The sequence below is a fragment of the Sodiomyces alcalophilus genome (assembly GCF_042370955.1).
Source record: "Sodiomyces alcalophilus JCM 7366 unplaced genomic scaffold ACRALscaffold_5, whole genome shotgun sequence".
In the NCBI taxonomy this organism is placed as follows: Eukaryota; Fungi; Ascomycota; class Sordariomycetes; order Glomerellales; family Plectosphaerellaceae; genus Sodiomyces; species Sodiomyces alcalophilus.
In genome coordinates, this window is record NW_027263536.1 from 4,480,378 (window position 1) to 4,493,320 (window position 12,943).

At 39.2% G+C, this 12,943-nt stretch overlaps 1 protein-coding gene across 1 annotated transcript; it reads right to left on the reverse strand.

The window, feature by feature from the left end:
• Positions 1-3,138: 3,138 nt before the first annotated feature.
• On the reverse strand, positions 3,139-12,460 carry ACRALDRAFT_212015 (uncharacterized protein; the record flags this gene model as incomplete). Its single annotated transcript, XM_071023815.1, has 4 exons — positions 3,139-3,153; positions 11,981-12,024; positions 12,129-12,402; positions 12,440-12,460. The coding sequence occupies 4 exons, from the start codon at positions 12,458-12,460 to the stop codon at positions 3,139-3,141; spliced, it is 354 nt and encodes a 117-aa protein (XP_070874276.1).
• Positions 12,461-12,943: the final 483 nt, after the last annotated feature.

Sequence of the window (12,943 nt, forward strand, 5' to 3'; positions counted from 1 at the left end):
GCCGGTGGAGGTTAATAGGATAATACTATAAAGATTATATTCCTAGAAGGAGCTTTTAGTAGTCGCCTCCGTGCCGCCCTTATTACCGCGAAACTACCGAATAACTATTATACTTAGGTAACCGAAATATAAAGTATCGCTTAGAGACTTAAAGCCCTCGCTATAAAGCCACGGTTCGGCTAAGTGCTATATAATAGTAATAATAATAGTCACGCTTATAAGTATAACGGCGATATAAAGATAAAAGGAGTTAATCGAGTATAGACTAAGAAAAAAAAGATAAAAGAATGCTATAACTACGGAAAGAAGGGATACCTCGCTAGAAGATATCGCTTAAAGAAAAAGGACGCTAAGGATTATAAAAAGAACCGTGTAGCGAAGGTCTTAGTAGCCTCGGATAATAAGACGATCTATACGGGAGTTACGGATAATAATAAAGACTTAGAAAAAGAATAGCTTTAATACGAAAACGGGTACTAGAGCCTACTATAAAGGAATAAAGGGATTAAAAAGAGTTTATATTATAGTCGCGTAGTAGTTATTTAGCTTTTATATAAGCACGGATTAATAAAAAGTTAATTACCGCTCTTATAGATACTGGATATAATTATTACGTAGCTATAAGTAAACGTCTTATAAAATCCCTCCGCCTTCTATTAGTTAAGAAGACTAGAAGACCCTTCTCGGGGTTCTCCGATACTATAGGGTCTATAAAGAGTTCCGGTATCGCCGTATACGACCTTAAGATCGGTAGATATCTATAACGATTATTCGCCTATATAATACTAGGATTAGATCACGATATATTCCTATGGAAATTATAGATAGAATATAACGATATTACTTATTATATAAAAGGATATCGCCTCTACTATAGAGTGGCCCGGATAGATATCCGACTCTAAGGCGAAGAAGAACCCGATAATATTAGAGCTATCCGCGGAGCTTAAGTAATAACCGGGTCGGTATTCGCCGGTATTATATAGCGATTATAAAGGAAATAACGGTTCGGTGAAAAGGAACTCGCGCTCTATATAGTTAGTATTAAAGATATCGATAAGGCCCTCCGAGGTAAGTCTTTAGTCGACCCCCGAAAGTATATCCTAAAAGAGATACTATAACGATTTCCGGACTTATTCTCCGACTTATAAATAAACCGCCTTCCCCCTTATCGACCTAGGGTAGACTATAGAATAAACCTTATATAAGGGCCTAACGGTAAGGAGCCAGAACTGCCTTAGGGCCCTTTTTATAATATATCTAGAGAGGAACTCTTAGTCCTATAGAAAACCCTTACCGACCTTATCGATAAGGGGTTTATATAAGCTAGTAGCTCCGCCGCTAAAGCTTTAGTTTTATTTATAAAGAAGCTAGGAGGAGGGTTATGATTTTATTATAATTACCGTGCCCTAAATATAATCACTTAGAGAGACCGTTATCCTCTCCTATTAAATACGGAGATACTCTGAAACCTAGAGTAAGCTAAGTAGTTTATAAAGCTTAATATAGTTACTATATTCTATAAGATCCGAATAGCCGCTAGCTATAAAGCGAAGATAGTGTTTTAAATTCGATTCGGCTTATTTAAATAGTTAGTATACCCCTTTAGACTTAGTAGCGCCCCCGTGTCCTTTTAACGATATAAATAAGACGCTATAGCGTTACCTTAACGACTTTATTACTATATATATCGATAATATCCTGATTTACTTAAGCGGATCCCTACGCGACTAAAAGAAGAAGGTTAACCTGGTACTATAATCGCTAAGCGATATAGGATTAACGCTTAACCTAGCGAAGTACGAGTTTAGCGTAAAGACCGTGAAGTACTTAGGGTTTATAGTCGCTACCGGCCAGGGCGTTTCGTGTAACCCTAATAAACTAAAGGCGATCCGAGAATAGGAAGCCCTAACCTTAGTAAAGGGAGTCCGAAGCTTCCTAGGCTTTATAAACTATTACCGTATATTCGTGGAGAACTTTGCCTATATTATAGCCGCCCTAATAAGACTAATAAAGAAGGATCGAGTATTCTCCTAGGGTCCTAATAAATAAGCGGCCTTTAAAGAGGTTAAGAAAAGGTTCTAGGAGGAACCGATCCTACGATAATAGGTTTTAAGTAATAAGACCTTCGTAGAAACCGATTACTCGGGATTTGTATTAGGAGGTGTATTAGTTTAAGAAGATAAATAGGGATATTATAATATAGTCGCCTATTACTTAAGGCGATTTATAGGAGCCGAGTATAACTACCTTATCCACGATAAGGAGATATTAGCGATTATAAGTTACGTGACGTATTAGAGAGTAGAGCTCCTAAGTTATAGTCGCTTTATAATCCTATCCGACTATAAGGCCCTAGAATACTTTATAACGAAGAAGATACTTAATAAAAGATAAAGCCGATAGGCCGGCGAGCTCGCCTAATTCGACTTTATACTAGAATACTATAAGGGTGCCGATAACTATACTACTAATACTCTCTCGCGAAGAGAATAAGACGAACCGAAGGATATCTCCGATAAACGGGAATAGGCGCGATATATATAGTTAATCCCTATAAGCGGCTAGTCACAAGTTATTCATAGAGTAAGGCCGAATAATTAAATTATCTAAAGCTAAGGAGAAAAGAAGGAAAGGGGAAAACTCTATAGGTACTTACGACCTAAATATAATATCGCGGCGACCTACTAGGAATACGCTATGATTAGTCGGAAAATCCGGTGCTTTACCGGATTATCTTTACTGGGTCAACCCGTAATATTACCCCCCTCCCCCCTTAGTAAGTCGTTAACCTTCGGTATAGGTTTATAAAGCGTTAGTATTCGATTAAATAACGCCTCTTTATTAATTAAATAATAACCTCTAGTAGCTCTTTAATCCTAAATAACCTCTCTATTCGTTAAAGAGCGCTTAAAATAGGTCTTTATAGTTATACGATTAATTCACGTAATATATACGGGTATTATTATTATTCGTAGACGGGTCATAGGATTATTCCTTCTATATAAGGAACCGATATACGTACCTTCCCTGACCGTGTAACCCGTTTATTAATAATACTAACTTTACCGTTATCTCCGTTATTCTGTTTTTTCTTCTCTTCTTTAATAATATTCTTTACTATTAGCAGTACGTTTTCTATCGCCCACCACCCTTTCGCACACCGTTTTATCGTTCTAACCCCTTATCTCTCTCTCTAGAAGATATTAAGTTTTTAGGATTATCTCCGGCCCCTAAGGTACGTTTCCTATTCTTCCTATAAGCCTTACGCGACGTTTATTAACTTATATATATAATATAGGGGGCTAATAATAATAATAATAATAATACCGGCGAGGAGGCACCTGCTCCTGCCCCGGCTAATAAGGAGATTATTACTCCTGCCTCGGCTATAAAGCGCCGCGCCTAGCTAGCCTAAGCCGCTAAGGCTAAGGGTAAGCGTTCCGCGGGCAAAGCTTCTATAGTAGTTAAGAGCCCCGCGAAGCGCGCTTATAGAATAAATATCCTCTTAGAGGGACCCGTTCGGTCTTCTACTACGCTTATATAAAGGCTATTACGAATAGCCAGGATAGGCGGCGCTACCGCGACTAGTTAGGACCCGGACTAAGGATACCCGACCCTAAGTGCTATAACTACTTAAAGGGCGGTTATAGGTGCGTTCCTCCTCCGCTTAGGATAACTAGTCTGTCGGTAGCACTCTTAGAGGCGGCGAAGGTGGTTAACGATAACCCCTTCTATAGTCCTAAGGCGATAAAGACGCTTATAGCGGCTTATTCGGCCTTTTAAAAGGCGTCCGGGGTTTTAAAAAAGACCTTTAATACTTTATAGGAGGATAAGCCTATCTTAACGCTTATCGACTTAGGTACTAGTAAGCCTCGCTTATCGGTATAAGCCACCGCCTCCCCCCCCCCCGTAGGGACTCCTATATTATAGCAGGTGGACCTATACCTATTATAGCGCCTCCTACCGTTATTACGCCCGTTCTTAGCGTAACGATTACCTTTATAGGGGTAGATAGCCTATACCGGCTTAACCGGTTCTTATAGGTGGTTAAGAATATTATAGGGGTTATACGTATTAAGGTAAAGGACGTTAAGTCCTTTAAGGGAAAGAAGACAGATAGGCAGGCTAAGGTCGCGGCGTTTACGTTATCTCCCGTTATCGCTAAAAGCGTTAACGGTTATAAGGACGTTTATAATAATATTAATCTTAATACCTAAACCCGGTAGCTAGGGGCGGGGCTTATCCGCCCCGACTTAATTAATATAGACGGCTTAGCTGTTATTCTAACCTTTATTTAATCCTTACCGCCTTTTTTATAACTCTTTTTCTTTTTATACCGTTCGCGTAGTCCGTTATTAACTTTAATCAGGCTATACTTCTCTTCGTAGCGGTCTAGAGCGGTTAATTCTTATAGGGACTCCGTTAGTTCCTATAATATCTAAGCGTATCCTTCCTACTTTACTAACGCCTCTCTCCTTACGCCTCTGCCTACCTTCCTATTCCTAGCGTATAAGATCTCCTCCACCGTCTATTCGTCTTCTTTAAGACCGTCACGAATTAGTCCTAGTTAGGGGTCGTATAGAATTTAACTAGGAAGTGGGTCTTTGCTTATATATCGCAGGAGGTCTATATAAAACCTCGGGTATACGTTTAAAGGCACGTCTAGTTTTATAACGTACGGGTTAATAACCTTAGTAACTCTATACTTCTAGTATAGCCAGCTTAACTTATATAACGGTCTAGGGGTAGAGTAGTTTACGAGTAAGAGCTATATAAGGTCGCCTTTATAAAAGCGTTTAGCGGGGATATAACGCTTATTCGCTAACTCTTTTTATTATAGCTATATAGCCGCTATTAAGGCTTAGGTAAACTCTATAGCTTCTTAGAGGCGGCGAAGTAGGTTATAGGCTATAAACTCCTAAGCGTCGCTGCTTAGTTCCTCGTAGATCTAGATCGGGTCGATATAGTATCCGTGTTTAAGGAAGAACGGGCTTATCTTAGTACTAAAGCTCTTTTAGTTATTTAACGCTAGTTAGGCGGCGGGTAGTAACCTATCCTAATCGTCTTAGGCGTAGTAAATAAAGGCTTAGAGGTACGCCTATACTTCTTAGTTTACTTATTCGGTGGGTCTATCGGTCTAGGGGTAGTATGCTATACTTAATCGTTATTCGATTTTAGCTAACTTATAAAAGTATCGCTAAAAGCGACTTATCTAGTTAAAGCCTTTATCGCTTATAATTAAACGAGGTATACTATAGAAATAAAAGTAATAGTATAGCAACCGTTTGGCGCACGCTTTTACTTTTATAGAGTCTATCGCTTTAAGGGTAATAGCCTTTATAAATCGATTAGTTATAACCTAAAGGTACCTACACTTCTTCTTTTTAGCGGGAGGTAGATCCGTTATAAAGTCTATTAATAGGTCGCTCCTTATCCGTTTAGGAATCGGGAGCGGTTTTAAGAGTCCTTATTAAGCGTTCCTCTACATATAGCTCTAGTTATAGATATCGTAGTTATATATAAACCTATATACGTCTTAGTTTATTCCCGGCTAGAAGAAGCGTCTCGCTATAAGGGTAATTATATTATCTCGCCCCGGATAACCTTTAATTATAGAGTCGTGTATAGATTAGATTACTCGTGTTTATAATATACTCCCTTTTTAAGCTCCCGGCACCTATAGGCGATCTCGGAATATTAGCAGTCCTTATAAGGTAATCCTGTATTCGGTAATCTAGGCTCGGAGACCTAATAAGGGGGAAAACTATTAATCGCCTTAAGATACGGCTTATATAGCTTAGCGATACTAGTTATCTTCTTTTACTATAGCGTCCTATAGCTATTATAATTCGTTATTAGCTTCGAATACTCGTGGGTATTCGTAAAGGAGGCGGATCTTTAGGGGAATTAAGGTCTCTAGGATTAATTATATATATCGCGCCTATTCCCGTTTATCGGAGAAGTCCTTCGGTTCGTTTTATTCTTTTCGCGAAAGAGTATTGATAGTATAGTTATCGGCACCTTTACGGTATTCTAGTATAAAGTTAAACTAAGTAAGCTTACTAGCCTATTGGCTTTATCTTTTTTTAAGTATCTTCTTTATTATAAAGTATTCTAGGGCCTTATAGTCGGATAGGATCGTAAAGCGACGATAACTTAGGAGCTCTACTCTCTAATATATCACGTAACTTATAATCGCTAATATCTCCTTATCGTGGATAAGGTAGTTATACTCGGCTCCTATAAGACGCCTTAAATAGTAGGCGACCACGTAATAATATCCCTATTCGTCTTCTTAAACTAATATACCTCCTAATACGAATCCCGAGTAGTCGGTTTCCACGAAGGTCTTATTACTTAAAACCTATTATCGTAGGATCGGTTCCTCCTAGAACCTCTTCTTAACCTCTTCGAAGGCCGCTTATTCGTTAGGACCCTAGGAGAATACTCGATCCTTCTTTATTAGTCTTATTAGGGCGGCTATAATATAGGCGAAGTTCTCTACGAATATATAGTAATAGTTTATAAAGCCTAGGAAGCTTCGGACTCCCTTTACTAAGGTCGGGGCTTCCTATTCTCGGATCGCCTTTAGTTTATCGGGGTTATATAAAACGCCCTAGCCGGTAGTAACTATAAACCCTAAGTACTTTATAGTCTTCACGCTAAACTCGCACTTTACTAGGTTAAGCGTTAATCCTGCGTCGCTTAGCGATTATAGTACTAGGTTAACCTTCTTCTTATAGTCGTGTAAGGATCCGCTTAAGTAAATTAGGATATTATTGATATATACGGTAATAAAGTCGTTAAGGTAACGCTATAGCGTTTTATTAATATATTGTTAAAAGGACGCGGGGGTATTACTAAGTCCGAAGGGGTATACTAACTATTTAAATAAGCCGAATCGAGTTTAAAATACTATCTTCGCTTTATAGCTAGCGGCTATTCGGATCTTATAAAACGCAGTAACTATATTAAGCTTTATAAACCACTTAGCTCGCTCTAGGTTTCGGAGTATCTCCGTAATTAGTAAAATAGGATAGCGGTCTTTTTAGGTAATCGTATTTAGGGCACGGTAATCGTAATAAAATCGTAACCCTCCTCCTAGCTTCTTTATAAATAAAACTAAAACTTTAGTAGCGGAGCTACTAGCTTATATAAACCCTATATCGATAAGGTCGGTAAGGGTCTTCTATAGGACTAAGAGTTCCTCTCTAGATATATTATAGAAAGGGCCCTAGGGTAATTCTAGCTCCTTACTATTAGGCCCTAGTATAAGGTTTGCTTTATAGTCCACCCTAGGTCGATAAGGAGGAAGGCGGTTCGCTTATAAGTCGGAGAATAAGTCTGGAAATCGTCGTAGTATCTCTTTTAGGATATACTTTCGGGGGTTAACTAAAGATTTACCTTAGAGGGCCTTATCGATATCTTTAATACTAACTACGTAGAGCGCGAGTTCCTTTTTACTAAGCCGTTATTTCCTTTATAATCGCCGTATAATACTAGCGAATACCGACCCGGTTACTATTCAAGCCCCGCGGATAGCTCTAATATTATCGGGTTCTTTTTCGCCTTAGAGTCGGATATCTATCCGGGCCACTTTATAGTAAAGGCGACGTCTCTTTATATAATAAGTAATATCGTTATATTCTATTTATGGTTTCCCTAGGAATATATCGTAATCTAATCCTGGTAGTATATAAGCGAATAATCGTTATATATATCCACCGATCTTAAGATCGTATATAGCGATACCGGAACTCTTCGTGGACCCTATAATATCAGAGAACCCCGAGAAGGGTCTTCTAGTCTTATCGACTAATAGGAGGCGGAGGGACTTTATAAGATATTCACTTATAGCTACGTAATAGTTATATCTAGTATCTATAAGAGCGGTAATTAACTTTTTATTAATCCGCGCTTATATAAAAGCTAAATAACTACTACGCGACTATAATATAAACTCTTTCTAATCCCTTTATTCCTTTATAGTAGGCTCTAGTACCCGTTTTCGTACTAAAGCTATTCTTTTTCCGAGTCTTTATCGTTATCTATAACTCCCGCGTAGATCGTCTTATTATCCGAGGCTACTAAGACCTTCGCTACACGGTTCTTTTTATAATCTTCGGTATCTTTTCTCTTTAAGCGATATCTTCTAGCGAGGTATCCCTTCTTTCTATAGTTATAGCACTCTTTTATCTTTTTCTTTTTAGTCTATACTCGATTAACTCCTCCTATCTTTATATCGTTATCGTGATTATAAGCGTGACTATTATTATTACTATTACGTGGCGCTTAGCCGAACCGTGGCTTTATAGCGACGGCTTTAAGTCTCTAAGCGATGCTTTATACTTCGGTTACCTAAGTATAATAGTTATTCGGTAATTTCGCGGTAATAAGGGCGGTATAAAGGCGATTACTAAGAGCTCCCTCTAGGAATATAATCTTTATAGTATTATCCTATTAACCTTTACCGGCGATAGTAAGCTATTATTTAAAACCGGGTATAAAGCTTCCGAACGCTTAGTCTTTACGCTAGCATAACGTTCTTAGGGCGTTAGCCGCGTAAGGTTATTCGTTAACGTCTTTATATATACGGTTAAGGTAATTAAGGAAGTCTTCGGGGTCGTATTAACCGTTAGTTCCGCCTATAGCCTAGAAGGAGGCGATAACGCGGCGGGGAGCTTTATCTAAATAGGCGTTAATAAAATACCACTTCTTATAAGGGCTCTAAAACAGATATTAATTAAGTAGGAGCTTTTCGCGAATCTTATATAACTAGCTTATATACTCTAAGCGTTTATAGTTAAATTTCTAGGGTAGTAGAAGTGCCTTAGTCCTAAGGTTCGAAACGGGCGTTATATCGGGTATAGGCGTCGGGATAGGCGGCTAAAGGCCCTATATAGTCTTTTCCGATAGTATAATAAGATAATACGTAGCTATACGTTATTAGTTTTATATCGCCTATAGTAGCTACTTAATAGTATTCTATTATTCTTAGATCTAGGTAGTTAAGGTCACGACCTGAGTCTATAAAGGGTTAATAATCTCCCTCCTCTACTCCGCGGCCTTAGGCGACTCGCCTGCTAGGCGTAACGGAGCGCCGGGAGGTGGATCGAAGTGATAGTCTATCTCTATTAGCGTAGCGTATAGGTTTCGCTAAGCTTTAGATATATAAGCGGCTAGTCATAAGTTATTCATAGAGTAAGGCTAAATAATTAAATTATCTAAAGCCAAGGAGAAAAGAAGGAAAGGGGAAAACTCTATAGGTGCTTATAACCTAAATATAATATCGCGGCGACCCACTAGGAACACGCTATGATTAGTCGGAAGATCCGGTGCTCTACCGGATCATCTCTACGGGGTTAACCCGTAACAATCCCAGAGACCTTAATCCCCTTAAAGATCCGCCTCCTTTACGAATACCCACGAGTATTTAAAGCTAATAACGAATTATAATAGCTATAGGACGCCACGGTAAAAGAAGATAACTAGTATCGCTAAGCTATATAAGCCGTATCTAAAGGCGATTAATAGTTTTCCCCCTTATTAGGTCTCCGAGCCTAGATTACCGAATACAGGATAACCTTATAAGGACCGCTAATATTCCGAGATCGCCTATAGGTACCGGGAGCTTAAGAAGGGAGTATATTACGAATATAAGTAATCTAATCTATACACGACTCTACGATTAGAGGTTATCCGGGGCGAGATAATATAATTACCCTCGTAGTAAGACGCTTCTTCTAACCGGGAATAAACCGAGATATACGCAGGTTTATACGTAACTATAACGTCTATAACTAAAGCTATATATAGAGGAACGCTTAATAAGGACTCTTAAAACCGCTCCCGATTCCTAAACGGATAAGTAGCGACCTATTAATAGACTTTATAACGGATCTACCTCCCGCTAAAAAAAAGAAGTGTAGGTACCTTTAGGTTATAACTAATCGACTTATAAAGGCTATTACCCTCGAAGCGATAGACTCTATAAAAGCAGAAGCGTACGCTAAACGGTTCCTATACTATCACTTTTATTTCCACGGTATACCTTATTTAATTATAAGCGATAAAGGCTCTAACTAAATAAATCGCTTTTAGCGATACTTTTATAAATTAGCTAGAATCGAATAACGATTAAGCAGGGCTTATTACCCCTAGACCGATAAAGCCACCGAATAAGCGAATTGAAAAGTATAGGCGTACCTCTAAGTCTTTATTTACTACGCCTAATCCGATTAGGATAAGTTACTGCCCGCCGCCTAATTAGCGTTAAATAACCGGGAAAGCTTTACTACTAAGATAAGTCCGTTCTTCTTAGAATACGGATACCACGTCGATCCGATCTAGATTCACGAAGAACTAAGCAGCGACACTTAGGAGTTAGTAGCCTATAACCTGCTCCGCCGCCTCTAAGAAGCTATAGAGTTCGCTTAAGCCTTAATAGTAGCAACGTGGCTATAATAGGAAGAGTTAGCGAATAAGCGTTATATCCCTACTAAACGGCTCTATAAAGGCGACCTTATATAGCTCTCGCTTATAAACTATTCTACTCTACGATTATTATATAAATTAAGTTAGCTATACTAAAAGTATAGGGTTACTAAGGTTATTAACCCGTATATTATAGAACTAAATGTACCTTTAAATATATACCCGAGGTTTTATATAGACCTTTTACGATATACGAGTAAAGACCCGCTCCTTAGTTAAATCCTATATAACCCCTAACCCGGACCGATTCGTGACGGTCTAGAGGAAAACGAATAGATAGTAAAGGAAATCCTATACGCTAGGAATAGGAAGGTAGGTAGAGGCGTAGTAAGAGAGGCGTTAGTAAAGTAAGAAGGATACGCTTAGATATCTTAGGAACCGACGGATTCCCTATAAGAATTAACCGCCTTAGACCGTTATAAAAAGAAATATAGTCCGATTAAAGTTAATAACGGACTACGCGAACGCTATAAAAAGAAGAAGGGTTATAGGAAAAGCGGTAAGGATTAAATAAAGGTTAGAATAATAGTAAAACCGCCTATATTAATTAAATCGGGGCGGATAAGCCCCGCCCCTAGCTACCGGGTTTAGGCGTCGAGATTAACGTTATTATAAACGTCCTTATAACCGTTAACGCTTTCCGCGATAATAGGAGATAATATAAACGCCGCGACCTTAGCCTACCTATCCGTCTTCTTTCCCTTAAAGGACTTAATATCCTCTACCTTAACTATAACCCCTATAATATTCTTAACCACCTATAGGAACCGGTTAAGCCGGCGTAGGCCTTTTACCCCTATAAAGGTAATCGTTATACTAGGAATAGGCGTAATAACGGTAGGAGGCGCCGTGATAGGTATAGGTCCACCTATTATAATATAGGAGTCCGCGTAATAAGGGGAGGCGGTGGCTTATACCGATAAGCGAGGCTTACTAGTACCCGAGTCGATAGGCGTTAAGATAGGCTTATCCTTTTATGAAGTGCTAAAGGTTTTTTTCGAAACCCTAGACGCCTTCTAGAAGGCTAAACGAGCCGCTATAAGCGCCTTTATCGCCTTAGGGCTATAGAAGGGGTTATCGTTAACCACCTTCGCCGCCTCTAGGAGTACTGCCGATAGACTAGTTATCCTAGGCGGAGAAGGAACGCACCTATAACCACCCTTCGAGTAATTATAGCACTTAGGATCGGGTATCCTCGCTCCGGGTCCTAATTAGTCGCGGTAGCGCCGCCTATCCTAGCCGTTAGTAATTACCTTTATATAAGCGAAGCAAAAGACCGAACGGGTCCCTCTAGGAGGATATTTTAGGTTCGAGTTATTCCGACTATACCACTTGGTTATTCCGACTGTAGTTCAGACATAGACCCTTCGCAACCACGGTCGTAAACCACTTCGATGTCTTTTTTTTATTAATTTGATCGCTCGGACTTAATTAACGGATAGCTTGTTCGTACGATCGAGCTAGTACTAGCAGTAGCAGTAACTCCTTTGTCTTCCTCTTCGCCTTCGTCTTCGTCTTCCTCTTCCTCTTCCACGTCCACACCCACACCCACGCCCACGCGACCGCGGCTATCTTATTCTTACTTTATATAACGAGGTAACGGAACGCGCTGCCTGTATCTATAGATTGACGATGTAGATTGACGATGTAGATTGATGATGTAGATTGACGATGTAGATTGATGATGTAGATTGACGATGTAGATTGACGATGTAGATTGACGATGTAGATTGATAATGTAGATTGACGATGTAGATTGACGATGTAGATTGACGATGTAGATTGACGATGTAGATTGACGATGTAGATTGACGATGTAGATTGACGATGTAGATTGACGATGTAGATTGACGATGTAGATTGACGATATAGATTGATGAGGAAGATTGGTAGGGAGATTAGAGTCTAGGTCTGAACTATAGTCGGAATAACCAAGTGGTACAGTCGGAATAACTCGAACCATATTTTATTCCACGAGCGCGCTTCGCGGGGCTCTTAACTACTATAGAAGCTTTGCCCGCGGAACGCTTACCCTTAGCCTTAGCGGCTTAGGCTAGCTAGGCGCGGCGGTCTATAGCCAAGGCAGGAGTAGTAATCTCCTTACTAGCCGGGGCGGGAGTAAGTGCCTCCTTACTAGTATTATTATTATTATTATTATTAGCCCCCTGTATTATATATATAAGTTAGTAAACGTCGCGCGAAGCTTATAAGAAGAATAAGGAAGCGTATCTTAGGGGCCGGAGATAATTCTAAAAACTTAAATATCTTCTAAAGAGAGAGATAATAGTTAGAATAATAAAACGGCGTGCGAAAGGGTGGTAGGCGATAGAAAATATATTACTAATAGTAAAGGATATCGTTAAAGAAAAAAAGAAAAAACAGAATAACGGAGGTAACGGTAAAGTTAGTATTATTAATAAGCGAGTTACACGGCTAGGGAAGATAC